Source organism: Tachyglossus aculeatus, chromosome 3, assembly GCF_015852505.1.
Source record: "Tachyglossus aculeatus isolate mTacAcu1 chromosome 3, mTacAcu1.pri, whole genome shotgun sequence".
In the NCBI taxonomy this organism is placed as follows: domain Eukaryota; kingdom Metazoa; phylum Chordata; class Mammalia; order Monotremata; family Tachyglossidae; genus Tachyglossus; species Tachyglossus aculeatus.
The window spans coordinates 50,378,835-50,402,361 of NC_052068.1; the positions used below are offsets into that span (position 1 = coordinate 50,378,835).

At 40.3% G+C, this 23,527-nt stretch overlaps 1 protein-coding gene across 1 annotated transcript in view; it reads left to right on the plus strand.

Annotated features, from left to right (window-relative positions):
• Nucleotides 1–23,527, plus strand: part of RTKN2 (rhotekin 2) — an 86,025-nt gene that overhangs the window by 22,143 nt on the left and 40,355 nt on the right. Inside the window, exons 4-7 of the mRNA XM_038743384.1 lie at nucleotides 4,057–4,115; nucleotides 7,617–7,670; nucleotides 9,153–9,270; nucleotides 18,585–18,782. Coding sequence (XP_038599312.1) covers nucleotides 4,057–4,115; nucleotides 7,617–7,670; nucleotides 9,153–9,270; nucleotides 18,585–18,782 — 429 coding nt within the window. The remainder of the gene's footprint in view (nucleotides 1–4,056; nucleotides 4,116–7,616; nucleotides 7,671–9,152; nucleotides 9,271–18,584; nucleotides 18,783–23,527) is intronic.

The window sequence follows — 23,527 nt, forward strand, 5'->3', positions numbered from 1 at the left end:
GTGGGCAGGGAATGTGTCTGATGTTATATTCATTCATTCATTCATTCAGTCGTATTTATTGAGCTCTTACTGTGTGCACAGCACTGTACTAAGCACTTGGGAAGTACAACTTGGCAACATATAGAGATGGTCCCTACCCAACAACGGGCTCACAGTCTAGAAGGAGGAGACAAACAACAAAACAAAACATGTGGACAGGTGTCATCAGAATATGTACTCTCCCAAGTGCTTAGTACAGTGCTTTGCACACAGCGCTCAATAAATGTGATCATTATTATTATGTGCCAGGCACTGTACTAAGCGTGGGGTGTTTACAGGCAAATTCATTCATTCAGTCGTATTTATTGAGCACTTACTGTGTGCAGAGCACTGTAGTAAGTGCTTGGGAATTACAAGTTGGCAACGTATAAAGACGGTCCCTACCCAACAACGGGCTCACAGTCTAGAAGGGGGAGACAGACAACAAAACAGAACATGTAGACAGGAGTCAAAGTCGTCAGAACAAATAGAATTAAAGCTATATGCACATCATTAACAAGATAAATAGAATAGTAAAATTGAGTTGGACATAGTCCCTGTCCCAAGTGGGGCTCACAATCTCAATCTCCACTTCACAGATGAGGTAACTGAGGCCCAGAAAAGTGAAGTGACTTGCCCAAGGTCACACAGCAGATGGAGCCGGGATTAGAACCCATGACCTTCTGACTCCCATGCCCGTGCTCTATCCACTATACCATGCAGTTAGTTTTATTCCCTTGAATCTTCTGGATAGAATGCGTGTTTTAAGAAACTGACTTGTTACTCATTATATGCCTAAAAGAATGAAAAGAAATCATATATAATATTAAGACCGAGTGCCTCTGGATGACATTTGTTGCTCTGATTCTTTAATGAGGGTTGATTTCTTTTTGGTGGGTGTTTTTCCTGATTAGTTAAAATTTCCAATAAAAGATCCTTTTAACTACTTTTCATTTTGGGACCAACCAATGAACTGACTGGCTTCTAAAAGCTTTACTCCCGTACAGTTCTTAAACATTCAACTTGACATAGTACTTTCTTTGTTATTAGAATTTATGGATGCTAATGGATTAATATTTCTACATCAAAAAGACAGAGTACCTTTGAATTTATGAATGGGGACTCTGTTTTCTAGAAGAGAAATTTCTATTTATAAATTACAAGTTAAAGCAGGTAGTTAGTTATGTTGATAGGAGAAAGCTTAAAAGACCCGAACATATTAAGTATTTAGTTTCAAGTCCCTTCTCCAAGTCCTCTGATTTAGAATCAACTGAAGCTTCTCCCCCTCAGCTCTTGCCTTTCTCTGCGATGCTCTTGCTCTTCAATTTACGGACCAAGTGTTATTAAGCACTTACTTTGTGCCAGACACTGTAATAATAATGATGGTACTTGTTAAGCGCTTACTATGTGTCAAGCACTGTTCTAAGACCTGGGGAGGATATAAGGTAATCAGGTTGTCCCACATGGGGCTCAGTCTTAATTCCCAGTTTTACAGATGAGGTAACTGAGGCCTAAAGAAGTTAACTGACTTTCCCAAAGTCACACAGCTGACAAGTGGCAGAGCTGGGATTAGAACCCATGACCTCTGACTCCCAAGCCCATGCTGTTTCCACAGAGCCACACTGCTTCTCTGTAGGTAGGCACCAATCAGATTGGACACAGTCCATGCCCCTCGTGGCTCACAATTTACAGATGATGTAACTGAGGCACAGAGAAGTTAAGTGACTGGCCCAAGTTCACACAGCAGGCACATGGCAGAGCCAGGATTAGAACTCAGGTCCTTTATTGGACATTTTGCGCAAAACATTGTACTAAGCATTTGGGAGAGAACAATACAGTTGGTAGATCCTAACCTCAAGAAGTTCACAGTCCTACAGCTCTTCATCGTTCTTGTGTTTCTTTTAGTCTGTCTCAATTTATATCTCAGTTTGTTTATGGATTGAGGCATATCTCCATTCTATCTCTTTGTCTCATTTGCCTTCCATTCTCAGCTTGTCTATCGAATAGCTGCATGGCCTAGAGGAAAGGGTATGGCCTGGTAGTCAAAGGATCTGGGTTCTAATCTTGCCTCTGCTACTTGTCTGCTGTGTGACCTTGGGCCTCAGTTTCCTCATCTGTAAAATGGGGATTCAATAAATCTTCTCCCTCCTATTTGGAGTGTGAGCCCCATACGAGACAGGGACTGTGTGTGATTTAATATCTGATATGTACCCTTAGTGCTTTGTACAATTCTTGCAAAGAGTGGGGGCTTTACAAATACGATTATCATTATTATTATCACTACTAATATTATTATTATGATGTGTGGGATAGGGGAACAGATCTCTGGCCTCACCCCCAGGGTACCTGCTATTATGGGACTCCCAGATGCATTGCCAGCTTTTGATCTCTTTAGGGAGGCTTCCTACCCGACTCTCCCATATGGTGGTGGGGGTAAGGGAGGGGAAAGGCAGTTTACATCCCACAGGACTCCCCTTTTCCCCCCAAAAGCACAAGATCTGGTCATGGAGAGGTGCTCCTCCTCCTCCTCCTCTTACCACTCTTTTCTACCCTCTCTTCTTCTCTTTCTCCTGTCTCACTAAATCTACATGTCTCTCCCCTACCAACTTCTACTTCCCCCATATCCCTCCCCTGACTCTTTTTGTTCATCCCTCCTCACCTTCTGTCCTTCCTTTTCTCCCCCTTGCCCTCGTTGTTATCTCCCTCTCCCTTTCTCAGCTCTCTCTGTCCCTGACTACCCCTGTACAACTAACTCATGATATAACCATTGTTGGGTAGGGACTGTCTCTATATGTTGCCGATTTGTACCTCCCAAGCGCTTAGAACATTGCTTTGCATACAGTAAGTGCTCAATAAGTAATATTGAACGAATGAATAACTGCTTCTGTGGAGCTTCTACCAGAAATATGAACATTCCTTCTCACCACTGGAGTTCTTCATGATGATAATAATAACAAGAATAAGAAGAATAGTGGTATTTGTTAAACTCTTACTATAGGCCAAGCACTGTATTAGGCACTGGGGTAGATACAAAATAATCAGTTTGGCACAGTCTCTGTCCCACATAAGGCTCACAGTCTTAATCCCTATTTTACAGATGAGGTAACTGAGGCAACAGAGAAGTAAAGTGACTTGCCCATGGTCACACTGCAGACAAGTATCAGAGCTGCAGTTAGAACCCAGGTCCTTCTAACTCCCAGGCTTGTGCTGTGTCCACTATGCCACATTGTTGGTCTCACTCTTGTGCAGTTTCTGTAGAAAAGGCAGGAAGGAGAGGGCAGCCGTGTTCTAAGGTGCCATGTGTGACTTCCCTTGCTAACACAAGTGCTTAGTACAGTGCTCTGCACACAGGAAGCACTCAGTAAATGTGCTTGAATGAATTCACTGTGCCTCGATCTCGCCTGTCCCGCCGTCAACCCTGGCCCATGTCCTATCTCTGCCTGGAATGCCCTCCCTCCTCATATCCACCAAGCTAGCTCACTTCCTCCCTTCAAAGCCCTACTGATAGCTCACCTCCTCCAGGAGGCCTTCCCAGAGTAAGCCCCCCTTTTCCTCTGCTCCTCCTCCCTACCCCATCACCCCAACTCCCTCCTCTGCTCTACCCCCTTCCCTGCCCCACAGCACTTGTGTATATATTTACATATTTATTATTCTATTAATTTTATTAATGATGTGTATATATCTATAATTCTATTTATTTTGATGCTATTAATGCCTATCTACTTGTTTTGTTTTGTTGTCTGTCTCCCCCTTCTAGACTGTGAGCCCGTTGTTGGGTAGGGATTGTCTCTATCCATTGCCAAATTGTACTTTCCAAGCACTTAGTACAGTGCTCTGCATACAGTAAGTGCTCAGTAAATAAGATTGAGTGAATGAATGAATTAATGGAAAAAATGTGCTGCATGGACTCTTGCTATTCCAACCAGTGGTTAGGATGAGTGAGTACCACAGTATTTCCAAGTGTACACATGTATGCACACACACATGCATACCTACACCAACAAACATATATTAATATCATACTCTTTCTTTTGACAGCCGAGCGGATTTTGAAACTAAGGAACGAGTAGCATGTAGAGGAAAGATTGCATTATCAGGTTTGCAGCTCTTATCTTCTCTTCTTTCCTAAGATTTAGATTGAAATTTCTGTAACACAAAAATGTAAGAAACTTTGCATTACCCTGCTTTAAAAGACACTTTCAAATATTAATGTTTGAGACCTATTTTTCTAGTTGCATTAGTCCAGTAATGTAAATTTAAGTGCACAAGAGCAGAAAATTACTAATTGTTTTAATCTCTGGACTGTGAGCTCTTTGCAGGCAGGGAATGTGTCTGATAATTGTTATACTGTACTCTCCCAAGTGCTTAGGACAGTGTTTTGTACTCAGTAAGTGCTCAATAAATCAAATCAAATGAATGAATTGCCTAAAAGAGAAATGCTTCTTCAAAAATGCTAACTTGGGCGGAATCTATGCTAGCAAATTTTCCAGGTACTTTAGGTCAGAGTTTTCCAGTGTAGATTTGGCCTCATTCTCAGTGAATGTTAAGCGATAACATATTCACTTAGAAATAATATTTTCAAAGAAATTCTTTTGGAGTGATTTTTTTCATTGCTAAGATGGCTCAAAAATAAATTCCAAATAATTTTAGGAGCAAATATTAATCTGTTGTATTTATTTAGCACTTTTTTTGCAGAGCACTGTACTGAGTGCTTGAGAGAATACAGTTCGAGTTGGTAGACACATTCGCTGCCCTCATGGAGAGTAAAAAAAATTGCCAGCAAAGTATCAAGTCAATAAATCAGTGGTATCTGTTGAATGCTTAATGTTTGCATGGCACTATACTAGCACTTGGGAGAGTACAGTGAAACTGAGTTGGTAAATGTGTTCCCTTCCCACAAGGAGCTTAAAGTTTATAGAAAAAAAATTGATTCATAAAATTAACCTAGCTCAAATAGAGTAGCTGAAACTTCTGTGCATCATGTCTCATGTGTTCAAATTAAACTCCAGGTTGAACTGGAAGCCCCCAAATATGTTTCTTTTTCTGCCTCTCCCACACTAAGTGGTACTTTTTCAATTTGAGTGTTTGGGAGCATAAAAAAATTTACCCTCCAACATATACTTTGTTGACTCTGGAATGGACATTTATAATCTTTTTTTTTTCCACAACTATAAGGTTTTGCAGTACTGATGAAATGTTACATGGTTAATTGTCCAAATGAAAATTTAGCCTTTGAGAAAGATCTGATTTCTCTTTTTGACTGGCCACATCTCCTCTAATAAAGTTAAAAATTGAGGTAATTGGATATTTCAAGTCCAAAACGGCCTTTGCCTTGAATTATCTGGATAATTGCCTCAGCCTCAGTTTGTTAATGGATGTTTTGGGCAGGGAATGTGTCTACCAATTCTGTTGTATTGTACTCTCCCAAGCGCTTAGTACAGTGCTCCGCACACAGTAAACACTCTATAAATACCACTGATCGATTGATTGATCGACACCTGACCATGCAGATGGCAACTGTGACCCAAACTGTAATCCACATTTTCTGGGGTCATTATGGTCCTATGTCTCGTGACAATACCGAACAGCATGTTCACCTTTCCAGCTGTAAATTATGGTTAAAACTAATGTGCCCCTCTGATGGCAAGATAGTTGGGGGCCCAAGGCAGGACCTCCATGCAAAAAAGAGGACAGGGCCGGGACAGACTCCTAGATCCCAGGCAGGGCAGTCCAATTCCAGCCTTTTCTCAGATCCGGTTTGTAGGATGGTGGCTGGTTACTAATCCCTGGACACCATCCCCTTTGGTTTTCACCTCCCTTTACCACCCCTTTCCACAGCTGAGGTGCGCACACATCCCAGCTGGACAATTCTTTTTATCCTTTTGACAGTATCCCTGATAAATTTTGTTTTTTTTCAGGATATTGACCTGAAAACCTTTAAAATGATTGGTGGGACAGACCCATACATCTTGGGACTTTCCCACCGAAACTGGAACATCTGGTCATGGTTTGTGTGCTTTGTTTCACACTGTTTTTAGAGAAATAGCTACTGCGTAGGTACAAATTTAAGCCATGTCACTGCTTGTTCCTCAATTTCCTTTTTTGAAAAAAGGAATTGGAAGATGGATACTCTATCTTCCTGGCAGGGATAGTGAGGAAGATTTTTTTTTTAAATTTGATTTCTTCATTAGCAGTGATTAAATGTAAGACATTTTTCAATAGTATGCTACATTGAAATGTTATGTTTAGATCAAAATTGAAAATAGCCACTAAAACTAAACTATCAAATAAGCTTAAACAGTCACAGGGTTATCTTGGATTAGAAGATGAATGGACTTCACCAGTATATCTTGTTTTAAAGTCACCAGATTTGCAAACTAATTGTAATTTGTAATTCATATGTATTTGCTAAGTGATAAGAAAATGCAGGAGAGTTGAATTGCCTCTACAAAGTAGAAAGTTGAGATAATTATCTGTATTATTTCAGGTAAATATTCAGTCGTTCTTGTAAAAAATGTTTGAGATCTTTATTCTGAGTAATCCAAATAATTGTCTCCCAGCTGTACTTTGCTTTGCCTGTGGAGGTGCAGCCTTGCAGAATTCTACTTAATAATTGTAAAAAAAAAATTGTGGTATTTGTTAAGCACTTACTCTGTGCTAAGCATTGTACTAAGCCTTGAGGTAGATACAAGATAATCAGGTCCCACATGGGGCTTGCAGTTTAGGAGGAAGAACAGGTATTGAATCCCCATTTTGCAAATGAGGGAACTGAGGCACAGAGAATTCAAGTGACTTTCCCAAGGTAAACATACCTGCTGTGTGTGTGGCAGTGCTGGGATTAGAATCCAGGTCCTCTGACTCCCAGGCCTGTGCTCTTCCCAGGGTGGCCTAATGGATCATATCATTTGATCTGGGTAATCCAGTTTTGATTTTGGTGTCCTTAATAGGAAGGGACAAAACCAACTAGGAAAAAAAAAGGAACTACCAGCATAAAGGCCTATATATGGTTTCCCCTGCCAAAGTAAAGAATTAACTAATCACCCAAATACTTAGCTCTAGAATCTCCATGATTTGTAGGATCAGTAACATCATAAACTTATTGGTAAGGTGCAGGAAAAATAATGACAGAGATGAACCTTAACTGTCCCTTCCTTTTGCTTTGCCCATATGAGTCTTTTATCTCATTTTCCAAATTATCCATGCCACTGATGCCTATGATAAATAGAAACACTTGGGTAATAGATTTTCCCACAAGGCTCTCTGCTTCAAAACTGCAAAATGGAAGTTCTATATTGCAAATTTAAGCCAACAGTTTTGTTTCACAGGAATTTCTTGCATAATAGCTTTGATAGATTATTACCAGCCAATAAACATTGCAAAGTTGAAGGCATGATATTGCTGGTTTATAGGCAGCTTTGAAGGAGAATGATGTCTCACAATAGTTAAATTGTGAATTTTCTTTTGGCAGTCATGGTTAGAATTAAATTGTTATGGAATTCTGGGAACCCAAAAATAGGGCAGGTTGGTTTCAGAAATAGAATGTGGAGAAAAACAAATCATATTGTTATGTGTAATAATTTCTCTCTTTCTCTCTGTAGATATTCGAATACCTCTAATGTGGAAAGACACTGATCACTTCAGCAGTAAAGAAAGTATGCCTTTTTGTTCATTGTTTTCTCCTCTAAGAAAATTCAATAGGATATTATTGAAACCTATGTCCATTGGTCTACTTTGTGATCAATTTGATAAATTGTTAGCTTGATACTGTCTCTTTTCTACAGTTGAAGATAATGTTAATTAGGGTAAATTGTAAGTGCCATTTTAGATGGGAGAGTGGGCAGAGACAGCAGAAGCAGAATGACTGAGAAGCAAGAAAAATAACATTTAGAGAACGAGTGGTACTATAATTGTCTAGAATCTAGGAAGTTGAAAGAATAAGGTTTTTTTTCCCCCCAGTTATCTCAAATTTTATGGCCGTTCTCTTCTGCCTCTATTTCATTCCAGGACACTCAGGTCTGCCATACCGTGTATCCTCACAACACATTTTAGCTGGGATGTGGTAGCATTCTTCTGACATATGAGCCGGCTTGGATATAGTGCATTCCTATTTTTAGTAGAAAGAGTTACACATATGGATGTGTGCAAGTCTGTAGCATCAGACATAGAGAGTATACTAAAAATGCAAACTCCCTTAACATGGAGTTTTGCAAGAACTCAGCCTCTGGGGTAGTGGTAGATAATAATAATAATAGTATTTGTTTCCAAATTGTACTTTCCAAGCACTCAGTAAATACGATTGAATGAAAGAATGAATAAAGCTTGCATCAGCTTCATCTTTTACTCAGAATTCAAAGTTCTTGTTAAATGTTAGAATTTCATAAGGCTAATAGATAAAATATATAATCATTATTTTGGTATATGTTCTACTAATAATTGAATCACATTCAAGCGCAATTATATTTTGTGCAATGAAGCTGAACTTTTTTGTATTAGAGGGAGCATGGACCAGCGGGAAGAGCCTGGAACTGAGAGTCTGAGGACCTGGGTTTTAATTCTGGCTCTGCCACTTGTCGGCTGTGTGATCTTGGGCAAGCCACTTCTCTGAATCTGTTTCCTCGTCTGTAAGATGGGGAATAAATCCTATTCCCTCCGATTTAGAATCTGAGCCCTGTTTGGGACAGGGAATTTGTCCTACCTGATTATCTTTGATCTGCCCTAGCACTTTCTACAGTGCTTAGCACTTAGCTTATGTTGCTGATTCGTATTTCCCAAGTGCTTAGTACAGTGCTCTGCACACAGAAAGCGCTCAGTAAATACGATTGAATGAATAGCACCATAATTATTTATTATAATTTATTGTTCATTTTTAGAATTCTATGTAACTTTAGAAGGGAACACATGATTACAATGGAAGTTAAAATTAATCTTTCCCTAGGGATTTTGTTATTACATGGAGATAATTCTGCTACAAAATGTGAATCAGTAATGTAAACATTTTGGGAGGGGAAAAATCCATGAGTCTTTTGACTATAACTTGGGAAAAAAAAGTAATTTTAGCCTACTTATGGGAAATACCTAACATAGTGATATCACAACAACATCTTTGCTACAATATTGTTTTGTTTCTTTTCTAGGATCTCAGCGTTATGCAGTTTTTTGCTTATTCAAAATGGGAGCTGAGGTTTTTGACACAGACATGGTGATTGTGGATAAAGCCATCACTGATATATGTTTTGAAAATGTCACAATATTGTGAGTACTCCTGAAATTTGTATGCTGAAGTTAAAATAATACCCTACTTTTTTAAAAAAAGAATATAATGTAGTATAAGTACTTAAGAAGAGGTCATTGAATTCTTTTGGAGGCAGTAGAACATTTTATTCCACTTTAGTTCAATCCTCTTAAGGCGTAACGCGTGCTGAGGAGTTTATTTTTGTAATTTGGATAATGACCATAGCTAAACAGGAAACACATTTTTACAATAAGTGAGAGATTAATATAGGAAAATGTTTTTTGTAAATATTTTATAAAACAAGATTCATTCATTCAATTGTATTGAGTGCGTACTGTGTGCAGAGCACTGTATTAAGCACTTGGGAAATACAAGTAGAGAAGCAGCGTGGCTCAGTGGAAAGAGCCTGGGCTTTGGAGTCAGAGGTCATGGGTTCGAGTGCCAGCTCCTCCACGTGTTTGCTGTGTGACTTTGGACAAGTCACTTAACTTCTCTGCGACTCGGTTCCCTCATCTGTAAAATGGGGATGAAGACTGTGAGCCCCATGTGGGACAACGTGATCACCTTGCATCCCCCCCAGCGCTTAGAACAGTGCTTTGCACATATTATATTATTATTACAAGTAGGCAACATATAGAGACAGTCCCTACCCAACAACGGGCTCACAGTCTAGAAGCGGGAGACAGACAACAAAACAAAACATGTAGACAGGTGTTAAAATTGTCAGAACAAATAGAATTAAAGCTATATGCACATCATTAACCAAATCAATCAATCGTATTTATTGAGCACTTACTGTGTGCAGAGCACTATACTAAGCACTTGGGAAGTACAAGTTGGCAACCTATAGAGACGGTCCCTACCCAACAGTGGGCTCACATTCTAGAAAAAATGGAATAGTAAATATGTACAAGTAAAATAGAGTAATAAATCTATACAAATATGTACTAGTGCTGTGGGGAGAGGAAAGAGGTAGGGCGGGGGGATGGGGAGGAGGAGAGGAAAAAGGGGGCTCAGTCTGGGAAGGCCTCCTGAAGGAGGTGAGCTCTCAGAATACAAATACTCAAAGATGGAAAGCTTGTAGCTCTGTTTAATTTTTAAAAATTCTATTTTTGGTATCACTTCTACTAAATAATCTCCTCTTCCCTCCTAGCTATATTCACTTTTTCAAGGAAAAGATTGCCTGATCCTTAGCACTTCTTTCATCCCCCCTACTGTTAGTCAGTCAATCCTAGTAACTGAAGAAACTTGGCAATTAGAACAGTGATTATTTCTTGGCCTTCCTCTGGTTTTATGAAGCAAAATAACAGTCTATTATGCTTTGATTATTCTTCTGAAACTCTTAAAAACACTTCACCCACTACATATCCCTGACCCGAATTCTGCTTCTTTGCATTGTTTCCCAGGTAACTTGACACAGAGTTCAGTTTAACTGCTCAGGTTCACACAGTTGGTCAGTGACATGGCTGGAATTCCTCAAGCCTTCTGACTCATAAGAAAACATTTCCCAAACATGCTTGCTCTGCAAAATTAAAATCAAACTTTTTGGGGAAAAGGACCAATCCAAAGACACTTTTAAAACTTAAAGTGTGATTTACAATATTAAAAACCCATTGTAAATATTTAAAATTGTTTAAAAATAAACCTGACAAATGTTTAAAATGCTTTTACAGTGTGCTTTTTGTTATGATTGTTTCTTTTAATACAAATTCAGTATTTATGAATCTCTGGTTTTCCTCTAAATATTGACATTTGATAGTCATTACTAGGAATACTGTATGTTTAAAATTTGCCAAATAATAAACAGTAATGGAACTTAACTGTATTTAACATTCAAAACTACAGAAATATCTGGGAATGATTCCCTTGCTAAATCCAGACTGCATGTTGGTCACTGAAATTTTAAAGCTGCATATTTTAAACCTAAGAGGCTGTTTCACTCTTGTGTCAGCATGCAACATCTGCTGGCAATGACTCTTTTTTGGTCCAAAAAGTGTACCACTTACTGATATAGAAACACTGAGATTTTCTACAGTAAAGATAAACTCTAAAGGTATTATAGTCAGTGGAGAGAGTGTAGTCTGAAGAAGGCCACCTTTACCCCAAAGCTTGGCTAAATTGCCCAAGCACATTATTTTAAGCTGTCACTCTCTTGGGTATCATCTGCATCTACCTGGTAAAGTCCCTATCACTCCTATCCCATCTGCAAAATAAAACTGAAAGAAGAATTATTACTCACTACCATGAGGTAATTTTCCTCACCAACTTAAAGCATTAGTTTCAAAAGCAGGTTGAAGACTACAAGTTAATCTTAGTATGACTGAATCATAGGGCAGTCATCTAGTCCAGCCCTCTGTCTCCAGGCAGGTGAATAATAATTATATCATATAATGATATATGATATAATTATATCTACTGAGAGCTCACCTCCTCCAGGATGTCTTCCCAGACTGAGCCCCCTTTTTCCTTCCTCCTCCCCTCCCATGCCCCCCTCTGCCCTACCTCCTTCCCCTCCCCACAGCACTTGTATATATTTGTACATATTTATTACACTATTTTACTTGTACATATTTACTACTCTATTAATGGTGTGCATATACCTATAATTCTATTTATTCTGACGGTTTTGACACCTGTCTACATGTTTTGTTTTGTTGTCTGTCTCCCCCTTCTAGACTGTAAACCCATTGTTGGGTAGGGACCGTCTCTATATGTTTCCGACTTGTACTTCCCAAGCATTTAGTACAGTGCTCTCCACACAGTAAGCGCTCAGTAAATATGACTGAATGAATGAATATGTTCATTCTTAAAAGACTTAAATTTGGTTAGCCCTGTTTCATCCATTTCAGTAGCTTCTATTATTATTATTATTGTATTAAGTGCTTACTGTGTATCAAGCAGTGTTCTAAGCACTCTGTAGTCTGAGAACTTATTTTGTCATCACTAAACCATCAGTCAATGGTGTGTATGCTAACTGTGTGTGGAGTAATTGGGTAGGGACCGTCTCTATATGTTGCCGACTTGTACTTCCCAAGCGCTTTGTATAGTGCTCTACACATAGTAAGCATTCAATAAATATGATTGAATGAATCAGTACTGTTGCTAAGTGCTTGGGGGAGAGTACAGTATGATCCCTACCATTGTATCCTCCCCAGCACTTAGAACAGTGCTTTGCACACAGTAAGCACTTAACAAATGCCATCATTATTATTATCCATAAGGAGCTTTCAGCCTAGGGGTGGGGACATTAAAATAAATTACCGATAGGGAAATTGCTGGGTATAAGAATGGGCTGTGGGGCTGAGGGTGGAGTGGCTAGCAAATGTTTAAAGGGTATGGATCCAAGTGCATAGGCAATACAGAAAGCAAGAGTGTATAGGGAATATGTGGCTTAGTCAGGGACGGCCTCTTGGAGGAGAAGTTAGGGAGGATGGTGGTCTGTCAGATATAAAGTGGGAGGGTTTCCCCGGCCAGAGGGAGGATATGACCAGGGGGTTGGCAGCAAGATAGATGAGATTTAGTTACCTCTCCAGCTCTGACCTTTCTCCATCTCTGCATTCTCGTATCTTCTCCAACCTTCACAGCAGCTCTACTAGGATGTCCTGCTGACACCTCAAATTTACCATTTCTGAAACAGAGCTCATCTTTCCACCCAAACCCTGTCCTTCCCCTGCCTTATCCATCACTATAGACGGTACCACCATCCTTAGCTTTGGCATTTTCCTCGACTTATCTCTCTTATTCAACCCAAACATTCAGTCTATCCCAAAATCCTGTCAGTTTTAGAATCCACCCTTTCCTCTTTAGTCAAACTGCTACCACTCTGATCCAAGCATTCATAATTTCCCACATTTATTGCATCAACCTCTTCACTGACCTTCCTTTATCATTACTATTATTATTATTATTGTATTTAAGTGCTTACTGTGTGTCAAACCCTATTCTATGCTCAGAGGTGAATGCAATTAAACAGGTTGACTACAGTCTGTGTCCTACATGGGAATTCTTCTCCCACTCCCCTTTGTGTCATCCTTGCACTTGGATTTGTACCCTTTATTCTCCCCTCCCTCAGCCCCACAGCACTTTTGCACATGTCTGTAATTTATTTATTTATCTAAATGTCTGGATCTCCCTCTAGACCATAAGCCCGGGTGCAAGAAATGTGTCTACCACCTGTTATATTGCACTTTCCCAAGTGATTAGTACAATGCTCTTCACACAATAAGTGCTCAATAAATATGATTCTTTCACTGGGGCTCACAATCTAAGTAGGAAGGAAACTAGGTATTGAATCCCCATTTAATCTGTCATTCATTCATTCAATCGTATTTATTGAGCGCTTACCGTGTGCAGAGCACTGTACTAAGCGCTTGGGAAGTTCAAATTGGTAACATATAGAGATGGTCCCTACCCAACAATGAGATCACAGTCTAGAAGGGGGAGACAGACAACAAAACAAAACACGTGGACAGATGTCAAGTCATCAGAATAAACAGAAGTAAAGCTAGATGCTCATCATTAACAAAATGAATAGAATAGTAAATATGTACAAGATACTAACTCCCAGGCCTGTGCTCTTTCTACTAGGCCACACTGCTTCTTCAAAATGGGGAGAGACAAAGATTAAAAACAGGGATTTAGGAAGAAGAAAGGAAGAGTAAGTAGCAGTGTGGCCTAGTGGAAAGAGCCGAAACCAGTGAGTCAGAGAACCTGAGTTCTAATTCATTCATTCGATCATATTTATTGAGCACTTACTGTGTGCAGAGCACTGTACTAAGCACTTGGGAAAGTTCAATGCAACACTAAACAGACTCTGCCACATGACTGCTTTGTAAGTCACTTAATTTCTCTGTCCATGATCTCATCAGTGAAATGGGTGCCTCACTAATTCCTCTATATCCTTTTTAAGGTGACATAGCCAAGACTGAATATGGAACTCTATTAAGGGTTTGGCCAACTGTTGTGGCCAAAATTAAACTCCTCATCTATCTTCCCAAATCTCCTCGTCATCTAATTTTCCTGTCACCAGTGACAAGACCACCATCCTCCCTATTTCTGAAGTAGTATTCTTGATTGCTTTCTCTCATTCAATTCCCATATTCAGTTTGTCAACAAATCTGACCTAATTAACTTGTACCTACTCCAGCGCTTAGAAGAGTGTTTGACACAAGGAAGCACTTAAGTACCATAGAAACAAATAAAAACAAAATCCTGTTGTTTTTTCCACCCCAAAATTTCCAGGATCTGTTCTTTTATCCCCAAACATACACCATGCTGATCCAGACATTCGTCATATCTTGGCTTTGACTACATCATCCTCTTCACTGGTCTCCCATGTATCTCCACCTCAAGACCATACTTTATTCTGCCTATTAGATCATTCCTCCCCATCGTCCAGTATTTCCAAAACTCCTGAGCTTTGTCTCTAAGGCACTCAATCAACTCTATCTCCTACCTACCCACTTCACCCACTTTATTCCTCTCAAGCTAACCCACTCACTGTGCCGCTTTCTAGTCTCTCCCATTGCTGACCTCTTCCTTTTGCCCTCTTCTTGGAAGTCCCTCCCCTTTCAAATCCAAACAACCAGGCCCTAATCTTCAGAGCCCTTTGGAAATCACAGTTCCTCCAAGGGTACTTCCTTGATTAATTTCAAATCCCCCTTTTTTATGTCCCCTCATTTGCCACTTCAACACCTCTGCCACCTAAGCATTTTAAGTACTTATAACCTCCAGTAGCACTTACATAGTTAATCTTATATATTATATTACTTAAGCACTAACTTCTTCCTCCTTTCTGAATTTACTTCAGGGTCCGACTTCTCCACCAAACTGTAATCTCCTTGAGGATGGGGTTCTTGTCTACTGATTCTCTTGTATTGCCTCCAAAGTTAGTATGGTGTTCTGCACACAGTAGGTCCTCAATAAATGCTAATGACACAGTATATAACATAGTAAAAGGATTCCCATCTCTCCTTCTTCTTCTTCTTCTTCCTCTTCTTCCTTCTTCTTCCACTGTTCTAAGCTTCTAAGCACTGGGGTGGATACAAGCAAATCAGGTTGGACACAGTCCCTGTCCCATGTGGGGCTCAGTCTCAATCCCCATTTTACAGATGAGGTAACAGAACAACAGAGAAGTGAAGTGACTTGCCCAAGGTTGCACAGCAAAGCAGTGACAGAGCTGGGGTTAGAACCCATGACCTTCTGACTCTCACGCCCGTGCTCTAGCCATTGTACCATCCTGCTTCTTATTGAGTGTCCTGTGGTGTTGGAAGTACCAGTTGTACATGTTGCCATCTGTCAAGGTTGTGGATTGTAACAATTCTTGCTTCCCTCAACCTGTAATGTATTTCAATGTCTCTCTCCCTTTCTAAATGCTCCTTAAGGGCAGGGATCATGTCTGCTAACTCTTTTGTTCCTCCCAAGTGATCATTCATTCATTCAGTTGTATTCACTGAGCGCTTACTGTGTGCAGAACACTGTACTAAGCGCTTGGGAAGTACAAGGTGGCAACATATAGAGACGGTCCCTCCCCAACAACGGGCTCACAGTCTAGAAGGGGGAGACAGACAACAAAACAAAACATGTGGACAGGTGTCATCAGAATAAATAGAGATAAAGCTAGATGCACATCATTAACAAAATAAATAGAATAGTAAATATGTACAAGTACAATAAATATGGTAATAAATCTGTACAAACATATATACAGGTGCGGTGGGGAGGGGAAGGAGGTAGGGCAGGGGGGATGGGGAGGAGGAGAGGAAAAAGGGGGCTCAGTCTGGGAAGGCCTCCTGGAGGAGGTGAGCTCTCAGTAGGGCTTTGAAGGGAGGAAGAGAGCTAGCTTTGCAGATGTGTGGAGGGAGGTCATTCCAGGCCAGGGGGGAGGACGTGGGCCAGGGGTTGATGGCGGACAGGCGAGTATCATGTACAGTGAGGAGTTTAGCGGCAGAGGAGGGGAGGGTGCGGGCTGGGCCATAGAAGGAGAGAAGAGAGGTGAGGTAGGAGGGGGTGAGGTGATGGAGAGCCTTGAAGCCGTGAGTGAGGAGTTTTTGCTTGATGCGTAGGTTGACTGGCAGCTACTGGAGATTTTTGAGGAGGGGAATAACATGCCCAGAGTGTTTCTGCACAAAGCTGATCTGGGCAGCAGCGTGAAGTATAGACTGAAGTGGGGAGAGACAGGAGGATGGGAAATCAGAGAGGAGGTTGATACAGTAATCCAGTCAGGTTAGGATGAGAAATTGAACCAGCAAGGTAGCAGTTTGGATGGAGAGGAAAGAGCAGATCTTGGCGATGTTGCGGAGGTGAGACCAGCAGGCTTTGGTGACTGATTGGATGTGAGGGGTGAACGAGAGAGCAGAGTCGAAGAAGACATCAAGGTTGCTTGCTTGTGAGATGGGAAGGATGGTAGTGCCGTCTACAGTGATGGGAAAGTCAGGGAGAGGGCAGGGTTTGGGAGGGAAGATAAGGAGTTCAGTCTTGGACATATTGAGTTTTAGATAGCTGGCAGACATCCATATGGAGATGTCCTGAGGGCGGGAGGAGACCCGAGCCTGAAGGGAGGGGGAGAGAGCAGGGGCAGAGATGTAGATCTGGGTGTCATCAGCGTAGAGATGATAGTTGAAGCCGTGTGAGCGAATGAATTCACCAGGGGAGTGAGTGTAGATAGAGAACAGAAGGGGACCAAGAACTGACCGTTGAGGAACCCCTATAGTAAGGGGATGGGAGGGGGAGGGAGGAGCCCGCAAAGGAGACTGAGAATGATTAGTATAGTTCTCTACTTCCCAAGCGCTTAGTACAGTGCTCTGCACACAGTAAGTGCTCAATAAATACGATTGATTGATTGATTCTCTGCCCAGAGTAAGAACTCAATAAATATCATTGATTGATTGTCTTTATTAATGTAGATTTTGTCAAGAATTTAGCCTCCTAGTTGTAGAACTGACTGTACATATAAGTACTAGCAGCTTCTGGGTTAAATATTTTCTCCCCATTTCTAATCTTCAGAACCTCTTTAAGTTTTCAAAATTGAGAAATTACATTTTTGCCATGATAGAGGAGTAAATAGTTTGAGTATTGCAGTCATTTCTGAAAGTGAAGCATTTCGTAAAAAACATTTAGAAGTATTGGGAAATACCAGGAAGACAGTCACCATTGGCCAGAGGAATCAAGTGGCTCAGGGCATAAGGTTATTTTTGTTTAAACACTATTTCTATATGTACTCGATACTCTTTAAACAGATTTCCTATTAAATAAAATACTGGTAATGTTAGTTGTGTGAAATCTTTTAATAATAGTTTTATTTATTGAACACATATTTGGTATAGTGAACTATACTAGAAACTTGGGAACTAGAGAATTAAGAAGTGACAGTCTCCCTGGCCTATAACACCTACAACCATGAAAGGACTAGTAAATAATAATGATAATAAATAAACTATACCCAGTAATAAATAAGAAGTAATTGAATGCACAGTTGAATATAAGAGCTGAGATTGGGTATAAATGAGTTCACAAGTATTAGAATTGGTTGATGGGTTTATAACAGCACGGAGTGCTGGGAAATTAATTGGGGAAGGCATATATATATCTGTATATATATATATACAGATATATGTATATACAGATATATATATATATATATATATACAGATATATATATATATACAGATATATATATATATAGGAGGCAGGGTTTTAAGTGGGCTTTGAAAGTGTAGAGACATGTGGTCTGTCATATTTGGGAAGGGAGGGAGTTCCCAGTTTAGGTAACAGAGTGAGCGAGGGAATAGCGGCGGAAGAGATAAGTGTCGGGAATAACTAGAAGGTTGGAGTGGGAGGAACAGAGCTAATGATTGGGCAACAGTGGGTCAAGTCACCCTATCTGAATAAGATGAAGTGAGTTGAAGAACCTTGAAGCTGGCTGTGAGGCATTTCAGCCCATTTAAGCAATTCATAATCCCCTTCTAGTCTGTAAATTCCTTGTTGGTAAGTGATCACGTCTACTTACTCTTATTTTATTGTACTCTCCCAAGTACTTAGTATAATGCTCTGCACACAGCAAGCATTCAATACACACAACATCATTTTGTACAATCAACAACCAGAATCCCTGCTCTTGAGGGTACAGTAGGAGGAAACACTGAAGGTGCTTTGAAAGAAATGAAATCATTGAAAGTTTATTGGCTATGATAAATAGTAATGGTATTTGTCAAGCACTTTGTGCAGAGCACTATATTATAGACTGGGAAAATATCTTTAAGTAAATTATTTCTAAAAGGTACTTTCATTTTCAGCAGAATTAGTTACTAATGATGAAATTGTATTTTGTTACTAGTAATGAAGCCGGGCCAGACTTCAAATTAAAATTGGAGGTATATAGTTGGTGTACAGAAGACTCATCTATAATAAACACTTCCAAAAAGCTAGCCAAGAAATTCAAAACATCCATCAGTAAAACAACAGGGAAAAAAATAAATTTGGTGGTACAAGGAGATGACCATGATTCGTGTTTTCGCTCTAACCCAGCTATAGCGTGAGTAATTTAATTGAATAAGATGATTTCATTTATATAAATTGTATTTGTATAGTATAAAAATACATTTTTGTTATGTAATATGTGTTCTAAATTTATTCATGGGGAGAAAGGATTTGCATTTAAAACAAATCAGACCGAAATGAAAGTGCTGTCTGTGATCCTAGTTGATGCGCTAACATTACCTTCACTTAGAAGTCAGCATTCTACTCACTGAATATTTTCATTGAGGGGGTGGTAGATGTGGAATTTTAGTATGCCAGAGTCGGAGTGAACATTTATATAAGCTTATCTAGTTTTTAGATGTTTGCTTATAAATTGGGGATCTTGAAGTCTGCGGATTGCAGTGTATTCTGAAGCTTTACTGTGCTTATTTATTAGATTCCTTAACGATACACAATATTTACAAAAACGTTGATTATGTGGGTTTCAGACCTGCTATTTAAGATCCAAATTGTTTGCAAACCATTCAGCTGGCTGTGAGATCATGATTCTCTGCATTTTTAACATTGTTGGTGCTTAGGCAGATTATAGGTCTTGAAAATCCTGGATACTAAAAATGCTGAGTGAGAACTGTTTCCCTTGAATGAGTATCTTTTCAAACTTGCTTTTCAGTACTAGACTTTGGATCAAATCTAGATGATAATGGCTGTGGTGTTTTGAAAATCATAGGGCTTAAGTCTTCCACAGAATAAAGTTTTTTAAGGAAACTAATATTTTTCCATCCTTCCAAACTGGATTCCATATGGATAAAAATAATCTTGCTATTGGATTATAAGCAAGAACTAGCTCACTAGAAGAGCTTTTTTCCTGTGGGTAAACACAACTAGAAAGCCTGAAAGCCAAAACAAAAATTTCCTACTTATTATTTAAAAATTAATACCCAATTGTACTTAAATTCATCAATGAAACCCTTTCTCTATTTTAACAACCCAGGTGTATTTCCCTACCTTATTTGTGGACATCTGTATTTCAATATAAAATACTTCACAAATGTATTGAGCAGCTCATAAGATGTGTTAGGGCCAAATATATAAATTTACAAAGGGTTATTTTTCAAAATCACGGCGTTAGTAAGTTGTTCTTTTCAGTGTTCCAGGTCTTAAGTACATTCTCAGAAATGATATCTGGTTTTCATTAAATATTGCAGTTTTAAAATTTGAGAACATTCCCAAGAATCATAACTTTTTAACCGCAACCTACCAAGCCCAAGATAGAAAGTGTGGGAAATCTGATTTAACTCAGGTCCAGTTGGTTTCAACCCTGCAGTACCCATGCAGTTTCCTGGTTAAGTATCAGGAATTGTATCTGATTTCAAGGTTTCCTGATACAAGTCACAGTGTTTTAGGAGTGTTATTCAATCAGGATTTTTTTTTTTCTGGAAGGACTGGGAGATTTATTTCTGCAATCATTTATTCTATTTGACACCACCAGACATTTGTGGAGCATGTTCACTTTGACTAATTGTTTGACACTCAATCCAAATCTTTTATTAGTGAACTAAATATTTTGATATCAGCTCTGATCACTTCTTTAGTATCTGTATCTGACATTGTAATATCTTTGAAAATGAGATTTCAAGAGTACTTTTTTATGTTTTCATGTACTTGTCAAGTGCTTACTATGTGTCAAACACTGTTCTAAGTGCTGGGATAGGTACAAATTAATTAGGTCAGACAAAGTCCTACTTCCACATAGGGCCCACAGTCTAAATAGTAAGGAGAACAGGCATTTAAACCTATTTTACGTGGAGAAAACTGAGTCACAGAGAAGTTAAGAAACTTGTCCAAGGTCACACAACAAGCAATTGGCAGAGCCAGATTTAGAACCCAAGTCCTCCGACTCCCAGGCCCATGCTCTATCCACTAGGTCATGATGCTGTTTTAAGTGCTTACTAAGTGACAGGCACTGGTCTAAACACTGGGGTAGATACAAGGTAATGAGGTTGGGCACAGTCCGTGTCCCTCATGGCGCTCAAAGTCTTAATCCCATTGTACAGATGAGGTAACTGAGGCAAAGAGAAATAAAATGACTTGCCCAAGGTCACACAGCATTTAAGTGACAGAGCCAGAATTAGAACCCATGATCTTCCAACTCCCAGGCCTGTGCTCTATCCACTAGGCCACATTGCTTCTCAAAGTCCCTTCTCAAAGGGAAGCAGCGTGGCTTAGTGGAGAGAGCATGGGCTTGGGAGTCAGAGGACGTGGGTTCTAATCCCATCCCACCACTTGTCTTGTATATGAACTTAGGCAGATCACTTCATTTCTCTGCTTCAGTTACTTCATCTTTATAATGGGGATTAAGATTGTGAGCCCCACTTGGGACAATGTGATTACCTTGTATCTACCCCAACACTTAGAACAGTGCTTGGCACATAGTAGGCATTTAACAAATACCTTATTATTATTATTGTTAGCTTTTGGGGTAATACAATGGAGAAGTGTCATGACCCCCACCTGGGGATCGCTCTCTCACAATATCAGGCACCTGACCTACGAGCCCTTGAACAGGAATTTTACTCTTACTAATTTGGGCACTCAAATGACATGTCAAAGTAAACCAAACACCACTGTTTCAGTGGAAGGCTTTATTTTAAACTAAAGCAGGGGTTAGGCGTGCGCGCGCGTACACACACACACACACACACACACACACACCCCACCCCCCCCCCCCACCCCCACCACCACCCCCTGTCCGTCCGTCCGTCCGTCCCCCCATAGTTGCCATTCCAACTGGTTTGCCCCAAGTCTTGGTGAAGCTGATAGTTTCGAAGAGTCAGACTGCCTGCAGCTCATCGCTTTCCTGTTTTTCCCTAAGTCTTGGTGAAGATGATCTCACATTGGAGGAGTTTCAAGGAGTCAGACTGCCCACAGCTCGTCATTGTCCTGCTTCAAGTCTTAGGTGCTAGGCCGCCGCAGCCTTAGGTGTCTTAGAGCATGGCTTAGATGGTTCCACCAGGGCCAAGAAGGCCAGTTCTTTCCCCCTTTTATCCATTGTTCTCAGGGGGTATTGCAGCAGGGAGCCTAATCGGGATTGCATGCTGTCTTCAGGATTGCCTACTGTGTTTAGGATTGCCTGCTGTCTTCAGCTCAGGGCTTGGCTAGTTAGCTCATTACAGGGTAAGCCAGAGAGGATGGCAACCCCTCCCTCTGGGTTTATCCCCTCGTGGACATAGCCCCATCTGACAGTTCTTTTCCTGCCCAGCAGAGCAATTTAGCCCCTCCTTAATCCCTCAGCAAGACAATTCAGTTCCTCTCCTCAAAATTCTCCAAAGAGATAATACAGTTTCTCTTCTAAATCATCCTTTGGCCTTGTTGCTCCCAGAGTCAAATAATACAAGATGGAGTCACTTTTGCCTTGTTGCTCCCGGGGTCGAATAATACAAAACAGAGTCACTCTCACTCCCCACAAGGATAGTGAAGAAATTCCTCGAAGAGTCTTTTGGCCAGTGTGTCACTCCTTCCCCAGTTTTCCACTGTTACTTGTAGCAGACATTGGATGCAGGTATCGGGGAATATGTAAGAATTAGAGCAAGAGGACATTTTCTCTCTGCATCCCCAACTGCTCCCTTGCAAGTGAAAATAAATAGATCTGGTATTTGTTAGTTACCTCAACCCCCATTTCCTTGGGTGCAGAAGCTCATGTTTGTAGAAAGTGTAGGGGGAGAAAAAGAGAAGGGGTTGAGAATGTGAGGAGTCCATTTCAGGAAGACAGTTCCCTTCTGTAATCTTCTCTCTCACAAAGGCACTCTTCTCCCCCTTTCGTAGTGCCAGATGCCTAGAGCCTCAAAGACCTAGATTTTTCTTCCAGATACCCCACATCTCAGTTTTCTCCAGCCTTTCTCATTCAGAATGTGTTCCTAATGCCTGGAGATGGAGTGTACTTATTATTATTAATTAGTATGCTATTCAAGTGCTTACTATGTGCCAAGTACTGGACTGATCGCTAAGGTAAGATACAAAGTAATCAGATTGTCCCATGTGGGGCTCATAGTCTTAATCCCCATTTTACAGATAAGGTACAGATGAGGCCCAGTGAAGTGACTTGCCCAAGGTCACACAGCAGACAAGTGGCAGAGTTGGGATTAGAACCCATGACCTTCTGACTCCCAGGCCTGTGCTCTATCCACTTGGCCATTCTGCTTCTATAGTGTAGTGGGGAATATGAGGGCGGTCAATAATTCACCAGTTATGCTAGCTGTGACTATGGAGTCCTAATCACCAATTTCCCAGGCAGCAACAACATACACTGCCTCATCTCTAATAAAACGGTAAGAAGGCAGAAGGGGAGGAGGAACACCTGACACAGCTATGTGAGTTTTTATGAAACACTAACAGTTCGTTATGGATTTTCCCACTGGAATTCAGTTCTGAAGAAGTAAGTTATTTCCACACCAGCTAACATCCCTGCCTCTACCCTTGCCAAGCTCACCATTAGTTCCACTTCCTGGGGATGAGTTATTACAGCTCTATATCAATCAATCGTATTTATTGAGCCCTTACTGTGTGCAAAGCACTGTGCTACGTGCTTGGGAGAGTACAATACAACAGAATTAGCAGAAACGTTCCCTACCCATAACTAGTTTACAGTCTAGAGACTGTAACTAATAACTAGTCTTCAGTATCCTGGTCACCACTGATAGCCAGTCATTTGGCACCAATCAGCTGAGTTCAGAGCACTTTGAGAGAGTACAGTACCACAGATGAGTAAGCACATGACACCTTGTCATTGAACAAAAGAAACCT